Raw genomic sequence first — 20,473 nt, forward strand, 5'->3', positions numbered from 1 at the left:
CCCCAATCAGCTCTGGCCTCCCCTTTTATCACCTTTGAAGGGTGGTTTAGCCTGTTTCCATATGGATAACAGTTGATTCTTCAGAATGGGTCCTTTGGAGTCTTTCCATTGATTTGCCAAAGGGAGTAATCATAGAAACCAGGGCCTCCTCCTCTAGGTAGTCAATCTTTGCTACCACTATCACCCTTTCCTTATTTTGACACTCAAACTAAATATGACAGTGAGATAAAAAGATGAAAAACTGTCATCCCTTTCTTAGGAAGCAAGTCCCAAGATAAAATCATCTGTATTTACCCAAGCTTTTCCATATGTCTTACATTCTGGGAAAAATTTCTCTTAATGTTTTTCTTCCTTTGCCACAGAATTGAAACGTGTTTCCTTTTCTAGCCTCAAAAGATACTACTATGAATCTGTTTTCCATATGGCTCCCATCATCCAAAATCATGTCTCTCTTTTAAATATCATTAATTCTTTCCTTATTAAATTAATGGCTGCCAAACTCATTTTAAAATTTTAAACCAATATAATAATTCCAACCAGGATTCAGTAGGAAGCAGAATAGGTCTGACCAGGGATGTAGAATCAGACAAACCCACTAGGGAAAAAGTCAGTCAGGGGAGATCCCAAGAGGAACTGGACTGAGTAAAAGAGATTCAGCCATCAGCAATAAGTAGAAGTCTCAACAGGCACAGAATCAGGAAATCTGACAAGCCACAGAAGAAGGTCCAGGCATGCAGATAGTCAGTATCAGGTATCAGAGACCCAATCACAGAGAAGATTTTGTTTAAGAGCAAACCTCATCTCAATGACAATTCACAAAACCAATAAAGTAAGTGGTAAGAAAGAAACTACGTGAAATCAGTTATCTACTTCCTGGAGTTGAAATCCTGTAGAATTATAAAACTAATTTTGTCTTTTCATTTTTGGTCTATCAGAAGGAAAACTAATCAGAGGAAATTAGAAAGCTATTTCAAATATATATTGAGAGCGTTTGAAACATAAACGTGTATCTAGAGAAAAAAAGGATAAATTGTCTTCCGCATAATGAAGCATATCAGATTTTTGCTGGAAATGAACAGAAATGACAGGAAGACAGATTTAGTGTGACATAACAGTTATCTTCAAACGTATGGAGGTCTTTTGTCTCAGAGAAAAGAGAAAAGACATGTTAGCTTTGCTCTAGCGGCAGAACTAAGAACAATGGTTGGAAGTTCAAAAAAAGAGAAAGATTTTTGCACAAAATAAGAAAAATCTTCCAAATAATTAGAATTGTCCGAAAAGGTTATGAGCTGCCTTTTAGGGATGGTGGGTTCTTCAATTTATTTATTATTTATACTTATTAGAAAATGTCAAGCAGAGGATACAAAACTTACTCTTAGGGATATTATAGAAAAGATTCTTAGTGAGATATAAGTTGGATAAGACCAAAGATCCCTTCGAACTCTGAGATTCTGTGACTCCATGATCATTCTTAACATAAAGGACAGAATGTGTGTTGTTTCTTCTTTGCCTTTTACATGGTCTGGTTTTCAACACCCCATGATTCTATTAAATCATTTAAGTTGATTCTATAAAATCATATTTAAATTGATCTATGACATCGTATTTAAACACTTGAGTAGATCTCTTTCCATTAGACTCTGAGTGTCGTGAGAGCAGGGATTATCTTTTGCCTCTCTTCGTTAGCACAGTGCCTGCCTGGCAGATAGCAAGCAATTAATAAATGCTTATTCACTAACTGACTTACTGTTCTACAAACAAGACACTCCATTTCTTGGCTCTGGGTATTTTCTCTAGCTTTTTCCTGTGCTGGGAACACTCTTCCTCCTCCGCTCCACCTACTGACCTCCCTGGCATCTTTTCAGTCTCCGCGACAATTTCATCTTTTCCTGAAAGCTTTCCCCAACCTCTCTCAATTCCAGTGCCTTCACATTGTTAATTATTTCCCATTAATCCTGTAAATAGCTTGCTTTGTATATATTTATTTACATGTTTTCTTCCCATTGGATTTTTAGGCCTTTTATCTCTTTTCATATTTCCGTACTTAGCACAGTCCCTAGCACAAACCTAAACAACTTGGCAGCAGCAAGTAGAGGTCAAAATTAAAATAGGCTAAATTTCTTGAGGCCAGAGATAGGATTTTAGCAGCTTAATTTCCAAGCAATGGTATAATTCATGATTAAACTATTTTGCAAGTAAATCTATTAAAATTTTGAGTTAATATCAATTAGTTACAGTTATTACTCAAGATTTTTATTGATCATGAAATTGCTCCTCTCAGATTGGACACAGACTGACATGGTTGGTTGCTGTGGGTCATGTGACAAGCAGGGGAGTGAGCAGTGGTCACCCACCCGTACATGATGGGCACCATCGTGACTGGAGGAAGTTGGGTTAAGTGGAGCACAAAGCATTCCTTACATCTTTATTTTCTTTTACATTCTCTACATTTTTCAGGGGCCCACCGAAATCCTTTGGCAGGCCAAAAATGTCCCATGGGCCATATGTTGTACAGGCCTGACCTGGCATATAGTGAGTACTTCATAAATATTTATCGATTGACTGTTGACATTCTATTTTAAAGTGTTCACGCTGGAGGCAAGAGATAAAAACTCTAAATATTCTCCTTGCTTACAATATCAATACTTTAGTTTTTATTCTACTAGCTATCGGAAAAAGATAAGGCATAACTCCACCGAAAGACAGAAAGATTGCTTTAAGTTTTGTTTATGTTTTTCATTTTTCAAGCTTGCTGTGAAAGCAAAGTCCTATGTTTTTCATATTAACATTGGACCATTGTTGCTTTATGGCAGTAAGACATGGGACACTTCTGCCTCTGAAGAACTAAGAATGACTTATTAAACAGAGGGCAATGGGTAAGTGTAAACAGGCTGCAGAATATACCCAACAAGGACTCCAAAGAAAAACATTATTTATAATAAAAATATTATTATAAAGGACATTACAAAAGATTCTATGACAGGAAGAGGAAAAGAAGGGCTGATCACATAGAAAAAGTGATTGGGGGTTGGAGGGGGAATAGATAGCAATAGTGTTGCACTGGTAACCTTATGATGCTGAAATAGAGGATTGGGTGGACTCCTATGGCAAGCTTTTGGGAAGACATAGGCTAGAGGATGGCTAGGAATTGATGGATTCAACTCTGCATTTCTAGAGTGAACTCCAAAGTCAATAGACATTCATTAAATGCCTACCACTGTGTGCCAGGAATTTTGCTAAGTTCTGGGAGTACAGGGAAAAAAAGCAAAAGAAGATCCTTTTTCTCAAGGAACTCACAGTCTAACGGAAACCGATCTACTTAATCACTTAAATATAATTTCTTAGATATAACCAATTTTAGAGTTCTGAGGCGCTGAAAAACAGGTAAAGGTAATAGGTGAAGGAGAAACACAGTCACTTTTTGTAGATAAAATGATGGTTCATTTAGAGTACCCTAGGAAATCAACAAAAATTAATTAAAATAATTAATAATATAAAAGAAATCATTATCATTTTTATATTTCCAATAAAACCCAGAAGGAAGAAATAGGAAGAGAAATTCCATTTAAAAACTAGAGAATATACAAAATACTTGTGATTCTACCTACCAAAATACATACAGGAACTATATGAACCCAAACACTACACACTGTGGAAATAAAAACAGACCTAACAAACTGGAGAAATATTAGTTGCTCACGGGTAGGAAAAACCAATATAACAAAAATTACAATACTACCTAAATTGTTGTTATTTTTCATCCTTCATTTTCCAAGAGGATCAATGACCTCATATGATGTCTTGACTTGCTAATGAATTGGATGTAACCAAGGCAGAGCCAAGCAAAAGTATCAACCTCATCTCTCCTCTAGAGTCATTGGAGTCCAGTGGTAAGACAACAGTCTAGACAACTGATGATGGCCCAGCACTGCCTAAATTAATTTACCTATTCAGGGCCATACCACTTAAACTACCAAAGGATTACTTTCTGAAACTCAAAAGAAAAATAGTAATGATAAGAAACAGTCAAGAATACTAAGAGAAATAGTGAAAAAAGTAGAAAGGAAGGTGGTCTAGCAAAACTAGTTCCAAAACTCTTACAGGGCAGTACTAATCAAAACAATTCTATACCGGATAAGACATAGGTGGATTAGTGGAGTAGATTAGGTATAAACTATATATAAGCAAATGAAGCTGTTAGCCCAGTTTTCAATAAACCCAAAGATCCTCTTACTGAGCTAATGATAGTTTTTGACAAAAACGGGACGGCAGTTTGTCATGAATTAGATTTAGACAGACACCTCATACCATATACAAAGGTAAGCTCTAAATGTGAAGGGAAGGGGTTGGATGACTACAAGTTTGAGCCTGTGAAAAATTCAGTGCTTACTTGAAAATACCTTCAATCAGCATCAACCAGGTAACTCTTTACCATGGAAGCAATGAGAAGAATCCAGCTATTTCATTCTCTTTCATATCCATGCTACCACTCTCTCCCCCATGAATCCTGTACCAAACACACACACACACACACACACACACACACACACCCCATCCTGTAACCTTAAAATATGAATGATAATAACAAAAGAGCTATCCAGATAAAAAAAAGGATTCCTATAGACAGTGGTTGAACTATTTGGATAGCTTAAGTAGCATTTTTTATTTTTGATACAAGCATGTGAGTTTCTTGAACTCGGAGACCACTTCATTTTTTTATCATTCTATCCCCCGTACCTAGCATTTAGGAGGCATACCATAGGTGTTTAATAACTGTTCGTTGATGATTGATTTTTTTCTATCTCTACAAATAAGTTTAGCTGCACATCAGTCCTTAGATGTGCTTTCACAATCATGGAATCCAGACTTTATTTTTCTCCCAAACCTTTACAGATGCAAGACAAAGGGAAGTTTTCTAATGTTGACATTAGAAATGAGAAGAGTATTTTTAATCACTAAGACGGCAACTAGTGACTACTGCAAAACAAGAAAGAACTTTGATGAAACAAATAAACCACCTATGAGATAGATTCCCCAAAGAAATAACACAGCCAAAAGACAACTGACCTTCTGCTGGTGGAGATGGCTTACTTCCATTTCCTTTGTCTACAGCCTTGACTTTGGGCTTAGGCTCTTTTCTTTTTTCTAGATCTTTAACTGAAAGAAAAAATGAATAAATACATTAATTGCTTTAGACACTGATACTTAAGAATTATCAAAAATATCAAGTATAATAACTATACTAACAGTAATAGCTAGCATTTGGTTTGCATATGTTAACTCATTTAATCTTCACAACAACCCTATAAGGCAAAATCTACATTTTACAAAAGTTTCAGAAAAGTTGACATTTTACACTGGTAGAAGGGGGTTTCCTCACCAGAAGTTTCACCAATAAAATCAGGGCTGGAGAAAACAAAAAAAATTGTAAAATATCTGAAATAAAATAATCATTATAGATCAACTACTCCAACTCTTTCATTTTACAAATGAGAAAATTGAAACCTTGAGAAGTGAGGGGACTTGTCCCAAGATACCATAGAACGTACTTCTTGTGATCAACATCGGGGTTCTTCACATTCTAGCAGGAGCCAAGCTGTTTTCTTTTTCACTTTTACTTTCTCTATTGACAAACTATTGTGTTTTGTTGGGGTTTTTATTAGTCTTCAGGAAAAACCACATGCAAGTCCACTAACTTCTTCACAGTCTTTATTCTCCTCAATCAGAATAACTGAACTTCAGTTGGCAGCACCTCAAAGACCTTACAGGAACAAGATTTCCCTCTACATCATATCTTCTGTGTGGATTTGAAGACCCCAGTGATGGTGAACTCACTACCTTATGAGGTGACAGCTCTAATTACTAGGATGTTTTTGCTGACATCAAGTTGATATTTTCTTCTTGCAGCTTTTACCCACTCTTTCTAGTTCTGACTTCTAGGACCAAAAGAACAAATCAGATTCTTCCTCTATGTGTCAGTCCCTCCGATATTTAATAATAGATATCATGTGCCTCTTACATTTGATCTTCCTATGGCATAAATCAGAGGCCCTTCACCAAACTGCCTGACCTACTCTTGGAACTCTCTAGCTCATTATCATCCTCTCTAAAATGTGATGCTCAAAACTGAAGATAATACTCTAGATGTGGTCTGACAAGGTCAGAGTTCAGTGAGACCATTACCTCTACTGTCTCTCTTAATGCACCCAAAGACCCATTAACTTTCCTGGATGTTTTGCCACACTGCTCATTCGTTGAGATTCTAGTTCATTTGAACTCCTATATCTTTTTCAGATATACTTCTATCTATTTTGTAAACAAAATGGAGGTAAGTGACGTAGACAAAAATACTATTAGTTCAACTAGAACTGGCTGAATGGCCAGAACCAAAGAGTTGTCATTAAATGGCTCAGTGTAACTTGAAAGTGGGTCTCCTAGAGAATCCCCCAGGAATCTGTGCTTGACTCTTTGCTGTTTAACATTCTTATCATCTTAACTAACTGATAAGCTTATCAGATTTCCAGATGACAAAAAGCTGAGAAGGATAACAAATATATTGGATGAGAGAATCAGGATCCACAAAGATCTTTGCAGTATAGAATGGTGCCAATCATGAGGCCAGTGGGAGGCACGAAGACCACAACACTCCCCAGTGTGGCCCAAACTACATCAAAATGTAATTAGAGAACATTTAAGAAAATAAATATAAATACAATAAAAACAGATAATATTAATTTGTTTTTCTAAGTCAATATACAGCCTGCAGGGATCCTTATGTATGGTTTAGCGGATCCTGGTTCTATTTGAATTTGAGATCACTGAGTTAGAACTAGGATATGAACCCAATAAAATGAAATTTAATAGTGATAAATGTAATCCTACACTTCCAGGGGTTAAGACCTGTGATTTCATTGACATAGGGAGCACTCAGTGAGGAAACTTCTTCTCCCAAAACAGATTATCCCTTACTTTACAACTTAAAATTTTAGAGAATCTTCTGTGGCACTAAGCGATTATATGACTTTCCTAGAATCATGCATCCATTAAGTATCAGAGGTGGTAATCAAAGCCAGATCTTCTTGCCTCAGGTACCACCTCTATGTGTAACACCATGCCATTTCACAGTCTTAAATCTCAGTTCAGAAAACCAACTTCACAAATAGAGAATGAGAGAAATGTGATTAGACAGCAATTCCATTTCTCCAATATAGAATTCTGAGACATTACAATAACATTGGATTTCTCTCATTTCTCTTCCTATTCTGATCCCCTTCATTTTTTTGTTATGGCTACAACACACCTTATATGGACACATGATTATGGTTGCAGGCATGTTGTAGTGAAATAATCAATGGACCTGGAGTTAGGAGACCTGGGTTTAGATCAAAGTTGTGATTCTTACTTGCTATATGATCCATTGCAAACTCTTTTGATTACCCTTTAAATAGTAGTAGTAGTAGTAGTAGTAGTAGTAGTAGTAGTAGTAGTCCATAAATGTCTCTACTCAGTCCTCTCCTTTCTATATATTCTCTTCCTTGGCCATCACAAAACTAGGGCCACTGGATGGACGTTAAAGAAAAGTAGATTTCAAATCAATACAAGGCAGGGGGAGGTGGAAATCCTGGCAATTAAAGTCATTCATAAATGGAATGGACTGCCACTGGAGACTATTGAGTTCCTCTCACTTAGTGTGAGGTTTTTAAGGGGAGATTGGATAACCACTTGTGAAGGATGTTGTAGATAGGATGTATACTTTGAGTAAGGGTTGGACCAGATGCCTTAAAAGTTCCCTTCTTGTTCTGCAATTTTATGATAGTTTCCCTCATTTTCCTTGGTTCAACCATTGAGATTTCTTTGGGAACTGATGACAGATCATGGTAATATCTTGCTGTGAAAAAGCAGAGTATGAAAACGCAGAATGGAAAAGAAAACTTTCTAAGCAAACTTGTTTTTCTTTCGTTATTGAAACTTGTTATTTGGGTAAAGCTAATCTTTCACATTGGCCAACAAAAATATGTTACAGCTAACAAAATAGCACACTTAAATATAATTTATCTAATTATCCACTGGGACCATTTTCTCCTTGATTTCTCCAGCTTAGCAGAGCAAGCTGAAAACAACTTGTACTTCTATTAAGTGCTTTGAGAAAGACCCCATTTGGAAAGACTTTTAAAGCTAATCATGATCTTTTAGACTGCTCAATCATTGAGATGTTTCATAGTTGATCTAAGAGCTTACCTCTAGACTGCCCTTTAACTAGTCATCAGTCTGAACCCACTTCCCTGCTTCTCACCATCTATTTAAGAAAGTGATTTCCTTCAATTCTAACAGACTGTGAAGAGCTTTAAAAAAAAGTGAAGTAGAAAACTAACAAAAATGAGAGAGAAGAGTGATTTATTTTGATGGGAGGAAACTGCTTGCAGAGGTATCGGACATTTTGATTCTGAAAAGAATGTATCCTTTAAAACAGTCACATGTTCTGCAGGGTGATGGATTGATCATTATCAAGGAGCTCAACAGGGTATTATTATTAATAAGCTCAATGGGAAGCTATCTTTAATTAGTAATTATCACAACAATCATTATACCAGTAGATCTGCAATCTCATCGGTATCTGTATATTCCTTCCAAGGGAATTGCCCATTGTGCAGAGCACAAAGCATCCATGCCTGCCCATCTGGTGTGGCTCTTATCCAGGTCATCCTATAAATTTGCTACAAAAAAAGACAAAAACAAAACACCCAGTGTGCTGAAGGCTGCCTCATCATGGTGCCTCTAAGCTTTCAAAGGCTGTGCCAGCAGAATGCAGGGTCCCAGCAAATCCTGATACGCTGAGAGGCTTTGAGTACAGTCTCCTTCTGAGAAACAGCATAACTAAGGGCACAGAGGCTGAAAATCAGTCAGCTGGCTATCTGAGGATGGTTAACTCAGAAAAGGAGACATACCAGTATAAAGGAACATCTGTCCTTTCTTACTTAAAAGAAATCATATGAATGATAAAAACATAATTATAATACTTACAGGTCCCAAACCATCCGAGAGAGGTTGGAAAACCTTAAATTTCAAATTAAAAGCCCTCTACTTTAGCAACTGAGTAGAAGGCATAGATTTTCCTACCCCTTTCTCTTATTTCTGTGTTCCATGTACACCATTCTCAAGAAATGCAGAAAGAAACACACAGCAGGATCAAAATGAATTTACTTAGTTGTGAGCTCCTTGAAAATGAAGATTGTGTCTTATATATACCAGCACCTAGCACAGGGCACTTATATGTAGCAAGCCTTTAACTTAATTAAGTATCTAATTTATTTCTTAAGCACTAATTAATTAGAGAAAGCATTTTTTAACCAAATGACAATGAACAAATGAAGAAAGGAATTCCAGGCTGCATACCTAGGCGGTATTTAAGGCAAAAATCAAATTCAGTGCGTAATGACAGATAAATACATACTTCTGAACTGGCCTTGGGCGGGTTTGCTTTCTTTGTCTTTATCAAATGCAATAAGTTGTACTGCATAGTTCTGGTCTGGCAAAAGACCTTGAATGATGGCTTTATTTGCAGTATTCTGAAGGGTCAGCTGGTTGGTTTTTCCCCCTAGAATGAAACAGAAAGATATGTCCTGTTGAAGAGTGGAGATTAAGAGAATTTTATTAGATAACATATGGACACCCAAGATTTTAAATAATAAAAAATAAATAAAAAAAAATCTGAATAATTACTTACACATTCCATTTAATTTGACCCTATAATTCTTGACATGAAACCTAGTTTGACCGATTCTTGCAATATTAATAGTACATATTTATATTTTGCTTTGTTGGATATGATGGACCACCCTGATACAAGATCGTGGCTGAGAGGTCATGTTGTAGAACAAAGCAATGAAACTGGAGTCAAGAGATCTGGGTTCAAAGCCAAGCTCGGATATTTACTAGCTATGTGACCATGGGCAAAATTTGAGCCTTGCTCATTTGTAAAAAGTGTTATCTACAAGAACTGTTATGAAGGTTTTTTGTAGAACAAAGTACTATATCAAAATGGAATTTATGATTACTACTATTATAAAATGGGCAAATTCTCTAAGCCTATTTCCTCATCAGTAAAATGGGCATAATGCTTATATTGTTAAACCCAAAGAATTATTTGTGAGGAAATCACTTAAAAAGCTTTATAAATGTCACTTTGTCACTATTTCATTTGATCCTTCCAGTAATCTGAGATAGGTAGTGCCAACATTATTATCTCTATTTGACAGGTGGATTAAAGAGTAGACTTGGCACAACTATCTATACAATGAGGATGAAAGTGGGCCTATAAAAAGTTGATTTTATACAAAATCTTTCATCCCTGCACACTGTCAACTCAATACCTGATAGAAATACATTTCCTTATAAGAAGGAAAGACAGAAAACACTCTACCAGCAATTTAATTCTGAATGGAAAGAGGTGGTTTTTTAATTTTTAAAACTAAAGAGGAGTCTAGACTCCTCTCCCCAAAATGTAATATTCCATGCTGTCATTCTTTTTTAGTACCTATGAGGTAAGCCAAAACATCCTGATTCATGGGCCAAAACATCCTGATTCATGGAACAATTTAAACACCTTCAATCCTCTCCCTTGCTTGAAACATGAAAGGACAGCAGGCAAAATGTTCTCTGTTGTCTGGCTGCTTAAAAGTGAATATGCAGCCAAGCAGGGCAGTTTTTGGCCTGTGATCCCTGTTACAGGGCAGGAAGACTGATGGGTCCTCTTGAGGTTGAGTTTTGAGGATCAGTAGGGCTAAAGCTGATGGGTATCTTCCAAAACTCTAGCACCAATATGATGAGACTCCAAAGGTGGAGGTAAATCGACCCAGGTCAAACTAACTGACCCAGAACAGGTCAAAGCTTGCATACTGATTGGCAGTGGACGCAGAGCAACAATGAATGGGTTCTACCTGAGCAAAATCAGAAGACTCAGTCTTTTTGGGGGGGAAAGTGAATATGTATGGTTTTTTTTTAAAGGCCATTATAACGCTATCAAACAAGTCTGACAGGTATGGTTTTCCTGAAAACTGGCAATTTCAAATTTTCCTGGGAAATTCCAGTTAAATCTCAGTCTTCTCCAATCTACTATTTTTTTCATAGGAAGCATCATCTCCATTGGTGCTTTATAAATATCTGTCTATAACTGTCTATAACTGTCTTATAGAGTTGCCTGAGGCTGAAAGAGAATGTGTTCATATAGCTAGTCAAAGGTCTTCCCACTACCCACTATGATGCATTACTGTACTTAAAATTTTTAATTTTATGTCATCTTCATTTCTAAATACATCCCTTCCCTAACTAAAAAGACATCCTTTGTTTAAAAAAAATTACTAAAAATAATAAAAACTACAACAATAATAATAAAAACCTAAAATAATTCCAGTAAAACTAACCAACACATCAACTGAATCTGATAGTAAATACAATGTCCCATATCCAGTCCTCCACCTCCAAAAAGAAAAGAGGTGCACTTTCTTGACTCTTCAAGTGGAAGCCTGGTCATTACAATTTCATGATGCTTCAACTTCTTCTTTGTTGTTGTTCTTTCCGTTTACATTCTCCTGGTCATTGTGTGTATTATTTTCCCAGTTGCGCCTACTTCATTTTTCATCAGTTCAAATGTCTTCCCACACTTTTATGAAATCTCTAAATTTATCATTTCTAAACTGCACAGTAATTTTCTAGTACATTCACCCGTCATGGTGTGCTTTGCCATTTCCCAACTGATGGGCTCCTATCTGCTTTGTTTTGAATTCTTCTCTTCTATAAAAAGTACTGCTATGAATATTTTGGTGTATATGGGTCATTTCTGCTTTTGATCCCTTTGACACTACCAGTGGCATTTATAGATCAAAGGGAATTGATAATTTTGTCACTTTCTTAACAAAGTTCCAAATTGCTTTCCAGGATGGTTACAAAGTTCAACCCATACTATACCAGTGTACTTACCCTTCAAATATTGAATATTTTGACTCCTCTTTTGTCACCTTTTCTAATCTGCTGGATACAGGGTAAAATCTCTTGTTTTGATGTGAAAATTTGGAATCTTGGAAATCTGGAGTAATTTTTCAAATAGTTGTTAATAGTTTGCAATTCTTTTGAGAATTGTTTGTTTAAATCCAATGGGCACTGACTCTAGATGTTACATATATGTATTTGTTCTCTAAATATCTTGGATATGAGACCTTAGTCTCAGATAACTCATGCAATGATTTCCCCCCAATAAGTAGCTTCCCTTCTTATCATAGTCACATTTATTTTTTTTCAGGTAAAAGATTTTAAAATTTCACATATCAAGAAAAATAAAAATCATGAAAGAAAAAATTTTCTTCTATTGAAAAACAAAAATTATTGTGGAAGATAAAAAATGTTATCCTTTGTGATCACTTCTATTCCTTGTTTGGTCAAGAACTCTCCCCACCCAAGCACATATGTGAAAGGTACCTGATCTGATACTCTTCTATTCTTTTTAAAGGTGTGACTTTTAAGATTTAGTTGTATATACACTTTGAATTTATTGTGATATTTGGTGTAAGACACTGACCTAAGCCCAATTTCTGCCAAACTACTGTCTCTCTTTTAAGTGACTTAGTTGGAAAGGAAAGCTAGATCAGGGTAATTAGCCCCATGCCCTATATGTTTTTTCTATCACAGTCTAAGTCCATTAAATAAGAAAAGTGACTCTCTCTATGTCCAACCAAGCAGGTGATGCCTTCACAACATTAAACAAGTGGCAGAGTTGGAATTACCTCATTATTAAAGATATACACACATGCACATATACAAACAAACATATATCTTCTTTCCAATATACAGTTCATCATTTTCATGCAACATTGTATTAGAATTCTTTATAAGGTACTCTCTTACTAAATCCTCCAAAAATAAAAAAAATGCATTAGTTCAATAAGTAAATAGCTATTACTATTGTACTAGTATTACTAAAATTTCATTTGGACACAGGGAAAGAAAATGTACCATCTGAGCTCTTACTCAACCTTAGTTTTGTCAGAAAAGTTATTTAGTATAGGCTTATCTACCCGAAGTGAAATCTATATACAACATCGAGTACTTAGAACAAATAAAATCCTTCCCTCTCACCTCCCACCTCAATACCACCCACCCCACACAAGCCTTGAGTTGGCAGCCAATCTCCCTGAGGGTTCAGGTGGCCCATTGCTTTCCATCAGACCAGCCGTGCAGGTGGTCTAGATACTGAATTGTGTGTTTCCCATTTCAGTGGACCAAAATTTCATCCTGTCACACATTCTGCAGGCCAAGAGAAATCTCACTAGACTGGACATCTGGCCCAAGGGGAATTATCAAAACATTGTCAGCCATGATGGGCCATAAAAGACTCTCTACTCTGCTCTACTCTAGTGGAAATTACAGCCCTCACTGGAGAAAAAGTTTTCAAGTTTTGAGGATAAAAGTACATAAAGATGATTTTTAAATAATATTTTCAATTTCCTGCATGAAATAACTTTCTTATTCACTATAAAATTTTAATTTGAGATCTTTTTACCTGAATTTGGAGTCACAAGAAGTTTGTATCCACTAAATTTCCCTTTGGGAGCTTTCCATGCGATCTGTATACTGTCATGAGATAATATGGTATATCTCAATCTTGTTGGTGGAGCCACTGTAAAGGAAAACAAAATCTTTTAGAGAACATATTAAGGTACATAAACTTTCTTTTTACTGAAAAGATAAAGCAAAGCTGACACTTTTACACACAGGACATTTGACAGCACAACAAAAAAATGTGAGTTAAAGTATTAACTTAACTTGTTAGTTTGCCAAAGTAACCTTAAACCTAGAGCTACATGATTTTCCCTGAAGACATACAACAAAAAAGCAAACAGACAGATGAGTTGGAGGGCAGTACCTGGCTTAATAAGCAAAGTGGATCAAGCCAAATCTTCTTTTGTTGGCTTATAAGAATAGTTTTCTCTTGCTGGATTGACTCAAAGATCTTATCATTACATTATGCTACATTTGGACCTACCACCATCTGCAGTAATTTTACAATAATAAAACCCTAGAAATCATTATTAGGTACATAAAAATGTAAGGACTAGGTAAAGGGTAACTTGCAGTTACGACCTAAATATCCATAAATGGGACTATGGCCCATAAATGTCACTGCGATTATAGTCCTGCTATGAATTACACTGAAAAGTTTCCATTTTGCCCCAAATTATAGGATACATGTTGAATATATATGTTTAATGACAGTCTGCATAGATAGCTGGCATGGGAGAGCCACCCACACTCTCTAGGGGCTTCAACACTTCTCACCTAGGTGTGTCAACACCTACTCACTCTTTAGATTGGTTCACTCATGCCAACTTGCCCTCGCCCTAGCAGGTCTAGATTCAAAGAGATAGACTACCTATAAAGTTACACTTCTACTCTCTCAGCGTCCTGGGGTAACCCTGTTGATGGGAAATAGACTCCACCTACTCAACACTCCAGCTCTCAAGCTCCCACCAGTGCATTTCTATTTATACAACCAAATGTCTACTCACAATGAAAAGTACCAGCAAGATGTATTTCATTTATAGAAGCAGCTACTCACATCGTGACACATCTTAAACATTACTATTTACTTAGTAATGGGGCAAAATAAATAGTGGTAATATTATAGATCCTTGTCTGTTAAAATAAATATATAAATAATGAAATATATCACAATCTACCTATAAACTAGAGTCACATTCTTCCACTCAGAATACTGCATAAGCTCATCAGACTGGCTGCTTCTGACCTACACAAACCCAGCCAGGTATTCACTCATTTTTCTCCTGCACTATCTAATCAGACAAGAGTCCACAGTAACACAGCTCAGATTGATCCTTCATGCAGAAGTTCTGAAATATATTTGGCCTCTGTCCCTTTTAAAACATTACTCAGCATCCCCCAGAAATCTACTTTATTTAAACCTTTAGTGTTTTTAAAAATTTTATATTATATTATATATTATAACATAAATTAAATTTAATATTTAAATAAAATATTTTAAATGACACATCTTAAATTTGATAATTTATTGTAAATTTGGGGGGGGGGTTCCTGCATTGAAATTTTGATGATGCAATATTGTGTGATGTAATCATATCGTATCATATTGTAAACAGGTCATCACATGCACGTAATCCTGCCAATGCATTCTGGACTTCCCAACAACGCACAATGTGCTTGCCTGCCAACACTTGCTTGTTAAGACCTGTTAGCAGACTTGACTATTGAGTGGTTATAACCTGCATTTTCTGTGTTTCTTTGGAAAATAATGTAATCACTATGACTTTAACTCTCTTATACAATAGATGAAACATGTATGAACAGTTTTTCAAAATTTTCTTATTTTTTCTTTCCTTATGCTTCCACTACCCCCTTATTTTTATTCAATGCCCCCCAATTGCACCCAAGGCTACTACCTCCCCACCAGATCATTCCAGTGCCCCCAAGGGGGGCATTTTGAGAACCTATGATTGTAAGACAAGCTGACCTTGTCAGCTCATTAGGATACAAACTAACTGCAAAACTTGTCTTCCCTTCTGCTTTCCCTTCTTGAACCAGAGGTTGGAGCAGACAGCAATGAGCACTTATGAGAAGCTTCACCTTTCCCCAGCTGTAGATGGCACTAAAGGATTGATGCTCTTGGTAAATGGAGTCATTTTTTTCTTCTACCAGTCATGAATCCCTTAACTCAGACCTGTCAGCTCATTGTTTTTAGCTACCAAATCCAACTATGCAGCTTTTCAGCACCACCTCTCCATCCTCCCTCCACTTTCAATTCTTCTCATAAGACTCTTATCGCAGATTCATCTCATATCAATGTTTTTAATAAGAGCCTTCTGACTCTTACTAATTTTTAACATAAAAGGTTAACAACTCCCCAAATTTCCCCTATCAAATTGATGGTCCTTTCACAAAAATACCTCATTTTCCAAATGTTTATGAATTTTACCCTCTTTAATCATACCTATATGATAGATGTGGCATAAATTGAGGTGACATAATCCCTTAAAGCTGTTAAGTCCTCACATGGTTCAACACCTTGTTATGCATTCTTCAGTTTCTTCTTACTCTTATCTTTCTATTTCTTAATAAATAAAATTTCTCTGCCTCTTTAAAACATCAAACTATTCACATACATATGAAGCTTCATCTTACATCATTTACGAGGTGATTTAATCCTTTAAATTTGCTCTGCCATTTATTTTCTTTCTAAACTGCTCAAATCTCATATGAAATCTGTTTATGCAGATATTTTGTGGGGTTTTATTAAAACATTGTCAGTCTTTTCTAATTCATTTTGTGTAACAGAAAATTCATCATAATGGCAAATACATCTTGAATCCTTTGATAGTCCTAGAACTCTTTCACATTAAAAAAAAATACCTCTTTTCTGTCCTTTTCACCACTAAACTGCTCCATATGAAAAGAGCAGTAGCTTAAATGGACAGTATGGGACATCCCATATGACATATGTTGGACATGAGAGGCAGGAGATATAGTGGACAGAGAATTGACTCAGGAACAACCTCTGACCCTCTTCCTGATCAGGAAGATCTCTTATCTGACACACACACTGTGTGACCTGAGATGTGTCACTTAACCTTTCAAATCTCTGGGCAATGTTATAAGCCAATAAGGTATAGAACAGGTTGCAAGTTTGGATCTGTGCTAGCAGAGGAAGCACCTTACTGAATGCTGATGCTCCCTATACTAATGAAATCATAAATCCAATCTAAAAATAAAGGTGCATTATGATGAATATGCTATGGTAACGTGATCTCCAATTTAAAAAAACATACAAATCATAAAGTTTTTCAAATCCACATAAAAATAGCTATGCTCTTTAGTCTTTGATCTAGAATAATTTATACTCTATGGAAAGATAGTAACACAGTGATGAATCAACCTGAAAATGTAATACCCTCTGACAGTTCATGAAGAAAGGATAATTCCGTATTACTTTGTGTAAGTCAGTAAAACTTAACACACCAATGTGCAGGCTTTGGAATATATATTGGTACAAAAGTTCTAGGATTTCCAGAGAAATTTAGCTAGGAGGATTAGATCAATTCATCTAAATGTTAGGGGGAAATTTTGATATAAACACACAAAAAAGATGAGGATTTATTCTCAATTGTTCAACGCTCCTTTCATCAGATTTAAACACAAAAAAAGTGAGGATAACATTTTAAACAAATAAACCAACAGAAAAGCCCAGTATGCAGCCAAATGAATCCTTTCCTCTTACACAGAGCAACCACCTACCTTACATCACCAAGCACTGAATCAAATGGTCCCCAACATGTGGTTGGTACATATCCACATATAATAGAGTACCATTATTATGCCAATATTCACGCAGCAAGATATTTTGCTTATGTCAAACTTATGCCAAAGAACTTTTGCTTCAAGGATTTTTTTCTCTCTCAATCACAAGAAAGAACATTAGTCACCTAAAAGATAAAGACTGTGGCCTCTTTTTGCCAATTGGTCACAAAAAAACGTAAATAAAGTAACAGTTATCGTTTAGTCAGAAGGGAGGGAAGGAACTAGAGTTTTATAGAAAACACAAAGTTAATCAAATCTGATATTTGGACACACCCCAGACTATTGATAGTAACTGTTAATGGAGCTTGTTGTCTTATCTTTCCACTAGATTGTTGAGTCAGATCCAACTCTTTGTGACTCCATTTGGGGTGTTCTTGGCAAAGATACTGGAATGACTTGCCATTTCCTTCTCCAGGTCGTTCTACAGATGAGGAAACTGAGATAAACAGGGATAAGTGACTTGCCCAGGGTGATACAGTTAGTAAGTGTTTGAGGCCAGATTTGAATTCAGGAAAGGGAGTCTTCCTGACTTCAGGCCCAGCATTCTATCCCTTGGGCCACCTCACTGTCCCTACTGGACTGTAACCTATTGTAATGTATTCCACTTGTCATCTAAACTATGTCTCCTCTCTACCACCCATCACAGTACTCTACGTATAGTATTAACTTGGCAAATCTTTTTCTGTATTTGTATGTTATACTTAACAACATACTGGGTAGAAGAGCAGGCTGTTAGTTTCAAGGGGTGACTGACAAATACTTGTGTGAATAGAGGCAGGTCCCTTAACTTCAGAGTGGTCCCAGGTAATACTCTAAGAATTCCCATCTACATTAACAGAAGTTTCTACACTGACAGTCCTTCACATTGAGGAAATCCCACATTTGGACTAAAACCTAACAACAACAAATGTATGGTCAACAACCTGAAGAGTGAATCCATTTCTGCAGGGCACCTTATTATTTATTGAAGAAAAGTTCACTTCTTGCACAAAAAGAAAGAAAAAGAACCAACCAACCACTCATGGAAACAAACTGAGTCAGTAAGCGGATAGCCATCATTGGTTAGCACTCATGGAAAGTTTTTCAGGAATGTCAAAATGAAGGGCCAATAGCAACACAGTCAATCAACCTGAAGAGTACTGGAGATGTGATAAGTTCCACTGCCATTTTAGTACTAAAAATGCCTTGGAATTTTCAAGGGGATTCCTTCTCTCCTTGTTGATAAAAGCAGTCAAGGTTATAAGTTTAAAGAATTAAAGAATTCTACATAGCACTTTTGCATGGATGAATACATATTTGTATCAATATTTATTTTTCATCTTTTCTCTTTGAACTGAACCTGTGACTGATGAGGGGACTGATGAGGAGGCTCTCTGTCTCAATGAAGATTAGAAACTCCTCTGCAACTCAGAGAGAGAGGTTCGTGGGTCACTAAGAGGTGAAGTGATTCATTCAGGATCATCTAGTCTAAATATATGTGAACCCAGGTCTTAAAAACTCTAAAGTCAGCTAGCTCTCTCTCAACTCTGATTTTCAAATCATTAACATTAAATTACCTCTTAATCTATCAAGAATGAAATTTTTTCTGGAAACACACTTAAAAAACAGCACGATAATATATACTTAAGTTACACAGCATTATCAGAAGTTGTTTGTACAGGAAATAGAAAGATCAGGATGTAATCAAAAGTATATGTGTGTGGATATATGCAAATATATACATATATACTTGTAGTACTTAGATCTAAATACATACGTATATTTATAAACTGAAAGTACATATATACATATTTATATATGTAAATTATAAATATGGATATTTATTTTTTTCATGACTGGAATTTTGATGTTTAGTTACTATATTTCCTATACAAACTATATATACATATATATGCATTATATATATTGCTATACAAATATATATAGTCCTATACAAATTATTTATATTCCTATATATAAAATGAATGTTGATACAGTACCATGGGAGCTACTTATTTTTAATTTGGACCTGTGATTCCATTGCTGTAGGGAACTTCCAGTGTGGAAAAGCCTCCACTGATAAAGATGGACAGCTCATCTATAAGTTATGGCTTTGAAAAGTTGTCCAGGGCACTGCGAGAATAAGAAACTTACCCACTGTCACATGGTTAAATACGTTTCAGAGGCAGGACTTGAACCCGGCTTCTAAGGACTCTGAGGTTCATATTTTAACTGTCATTAGGATTACCAACATGAACTAATTCTATTCCATTAGAATATAAGCTCCTTAGGGAAGCTAGGTGGCACAGTGGACAGAGTACTAGTGAGTGAGGAAGATCTGAGTTCAAATCCAGCTTTAGATACTTCTGAGTTCGAATTAGAAAACCACATATTAACATTGTCTATGTTCTACTGTGTTTTTACTAATGTTGTTAAAAATTTCACGGTTACATTTTAATCTGTGCAGGCTATGTGTTTGATACTTCTGCTTTAGGAAACTCTCTAAGAATGTATATAGTAGGGAAAGTGCTGATCTGCCTGGGTGGAGAGAGTTTTCTCATCTGGGAACTCTCTGCATCAATGAAATCAATGGTCCAATCTCAATCCCATATGAATATTAACATTCACAAGCATAAAAAAAAAAACCCATCATTTTATACCAAGTATGAATTTCCCTTTGTCTTTCGTCTCAGGGAAAGAAGAAAAAAGGAAAGGTATAAATGGTCATATAGACAATTTTTTCCGTATTATGTGTTAAAAAATCAGACTTTCCTGTAGATGCTAATGGGAACTGTGCCAGGAAAGGGGCCACAATACTGACAGATACTTTGCAAATGCAGTGAAAAAATAATTACTCTTATTTCATGGAACAAAAATTCACGTAGTACCAGGCACGTGATGGTGTTTCTTGTGAGCACAAAGGAGCTGCTCTGAATACCTGTACTTGGCTTCCTAGAGAAGTCACAAATGCTTGCATGGACTCGACTCAAATGCTAAATAGTGTCTGTGTAAATCCTAATTTTCCCCTTTCAAGAAGGAAAAAAAAGGAGTATAAAATGTGCCTTCTGACACGTCCAAGAAAAAGAACAAGAAAATACCTTCATCCCTAGCATGG

The 20,473-nt window shown here is 36.0% G+C and overlaps 1 protein-coding gene across 2 annotated transcripts in view; it reads right to left on the bottom strand.

Moving 5' to 3' along the window:
- COL14A1 (collagen type XIV alpha 1 chain) overlaps positions 1–20,473 on the bottom strand; it is a 248,731-nt gene that overhangs the window by 203,563 nt on the left and 24,695 nt on the right. For both annotated transcript variants that reach the window (XM_072603195.1, XM_072603197.1), the window contains exons 4-6: positions 13,553–13,669; positions 9,452–9,595; positions 5,068–5,157 (exon numbers count right to left, since the gene is read on the bottom strand). In XM_072603195.1, the coding sequence (XP_072459296.1) occupies positions 5,068–5,157; positions 9,452–9,595; positions 13,553–13,669 (351 nt within the window). The remainder of the gene's footprint in view (positions 1–5,067; positions 5,158–9,451; positions 9,596–13,552; positions 13,670–20,473) is intronic.

This window comes from Notamacropus eugenii, chromosome 4, assembly GCF_028372415.1.
Source record: "Notamacropus eugenii isolate mMacEug1 chromosome 4, mMacEug1.pri_v2, whole genome shotgun sequence".
NCBI lineage: Eukaryota > Metazoa > Chordata > Mammalia > Diprotodontia > Macropodidae > Notamacropus > Notamacropus eugenii.